This window comes from Benincasa hispida, chromosome 9 (assembly GCF_027475165.1).
Source record: "Benincasa hispida cultivar pf3 chromosome 9, pf3_genome.v1.1, whole genome shotgun sequence".
Taxonomy (NCBI): Eukaryota; Viridiplantae; Streptophyta; class Magnoliopsida; order Cucurbitales; family Cucurbitaceae; genus Benincasa; species Benincasa hispida.
Window position 1 is genome coordinate 565571 of NC_143486.1, and position 2050 is coordinate 567620.

At 39.5% G+C, this 2050-nt stretch overlaps 1 protein-coding gene across 1 annotated transcript; it reads right to left on the reverse strand.

Moving 5' to 3' along the window:
- Nucleotides 1–449: 449 nt before the first annotated feature.
- Nucleotides 450–2050, reverse strand: LOC120086525 (GATA transcription factor 9-like). Its single transcript, XM_039043225.2, has 2 exons — nucleotides 1429–2050; nucleotides 450–1276 (listed from the first exon to the last, which is right to left on the reverse strand). Exons 1-2 carry the CDS (start codon nucleotides 1732–1734, stop codon nucleotides 581–583), a joined length of 1002 nt encoding a protein of 333 aa, XP_038899153.1. The 5' UTR covers nucleotides 1735–2050; the 3' UTR covers nucleotides 450–580.

Consider the following 2050-nt stretch of genomic DNA (forward strand, 5'->3'; position numbering starts at 1 on the left):
TATAAGAACAGTAAATGTGTAATTTATCGAACATATAACTATTATAAAAATACATATCAATTATTTTTTAGTTGTGCTGATTCTAACGACCACATTTTCTCATACTTCAACTAGTATTAGTCACAACAATGAAAGATAGGCATGCAAGCTAAGGTTCGAAGAAATTCATAAAACTTTTTAATTTAAGAATTAAACTGATATATAATACTAAAAGAATGTAAACCAAATTTATAATTTGGGAACCAAGAGATTTGGTTTCCAAAATATATAATCAAATTTGACAGCCAAAATTTGGAATGGATATTTTTGTAATATCTTTAAAATCGATCAAAGCCCTATTTTTCCAACCACTCGCTTTTTTTTTTTTTCCTTAAAAAAAAATCATTTATTATATTTTTTTCTGTTTCTTTCAAGTTCTACATTTTTATCTTCAATTTTTAAAATGGTGATGAAATAGAAATTGCCAACTCCTCTGTTTTTCTTTATATGATACGAGCAAAATGGACTCAAAAAGGAAAGGAGGAAAAAAAGTGGTTGCGAAATTATGAAGTCCATGGTAAGAATGCTACACTAGCATCCACTAGATCATATGCCTAACACTGGGGCCCATGTGATGAGAAATCAAGTACTCATCACAACCGTTCGTTACTCCGAAAATTGAACTCTGATTTATGAACTGTTGCTGTTGCGCAATTTGAAGCTCCTTCTGCCGTCTCAGCTCCAGAACTTTCCGGTGAGAATTCGAGTGTTTCGCCGATATGAACGTCGGACTCGCTGCCGGCCGATACTCCGGAACTAACCGTCCGGACTTGTACCGAACGCCACAAGCGTTGCAGAGTGTTTTAGGGCCCATAGGTCCAGTCCGCCATTGAGGAGTCTTCTCCGCCTGACAATGCAAGCATTTCCGGCCGGAGGAATCTCCGTTCGAAGCGTCTTTCTTCTTCGACGAAGATGATTTCGGCGGTTTAGAATCAGCCGGAGATAGGAGGTGGAGGAGGCGTGTGGTCCAGTCACAAGGAGCGATTCGCGATCGCTTGCTTCGAGCTTTGCAAGGGAGCGGCGTTTCGGCAGGGAAACGCGGCGAGTTCTTCGAGGAATCGGAGGGAATTGATACGGAAGGCGGTACTTCCGAGGAAGATGAAGTTTCTGGAGTTTGAGGCTTGGAAATCGAATGACCATTAGAAAGGTAATTAAGCGCTTGAAGATCTTTCCCTTCCGTGGAGAATGAATCTTCAACGAAGTTCGAGAGCCATTCGAGTTCCGCTAAATCATCGCACTGTAAACATAGAATTCAGAAATTGAATCAGAATGTAACTAATCTAACTTCAAATTGTTTCAGTTCTCGCAATGAATTTCAAATTTAATAGTTCAATCAACTAAATTGAAGTTCCGAAGAACAGTAGAAATTGATCAAATGCGAAACATTACCGGAACGCAAAGGTCTCCAGAGAATTGAGACTCGTCGAAACTCCGAGAGCCGATATTTCCATGGAAATGATGATGATCACCACCAGATACAGAGGAATTACAGCTATCAACTGCAGTAACGGTTGAGGAATCCGTCGAACTTCCCGCTACATAATCGAAGAAACCGTCTGTCATTATCGCATCTTCATTAGAAAAGTCAAGTAGGTCATCAATGGTGAAATGTTCCGCAGCCTTCGTCTTCTCCGGCGAAAATTCTCCCACTCCACCGTCAAAATATCCACCGATCAGAAACTTGTTCAGCTCCATAACCTCAACAAAATACAACACCAAAACACCAAAACTCTATCTCTCTCTCTCAAACTCAAACAAAAAACTCGTTGTTCGAGAGAGAAAGAGAAGCAAGTAAAATTGCAGAAGAATCAGTAACGAAGAAGATAGAAGAAAAGAAAATGTGCTCGATGGAGAATGGGGAAGATGGAGAAGAGGGGGATTTTGAGGACCAAACCCAAGGGCAAAAATGGAATACAACATATAAAAATATCAAAAAAGAAAAAAAAAATGAGCATCTCTCTGCATGCAGAGGGAGATGAATATAATAATGAGGAAGTGACTTGCAAGTTCT

What these genes read in the sequence shown, in the direction of transcription:
- LOC120086525 (XM_039043225.2), bottom strand. Translation starts at nt 1,734, where the DNA reads ATGGAGCTGAACAAGTTTCTGATCGGTGGATATTTTGACGGTGGAGTG. An exon ending in CTGGAGACCTTTGCGTTCCG is followed by an intron (nt 1,277 to 1,428) that starts GTAATGTTTCGC and finishes CTATGTTTACAG; the next exon opens with TGCGATGATTTAGCGGAACT.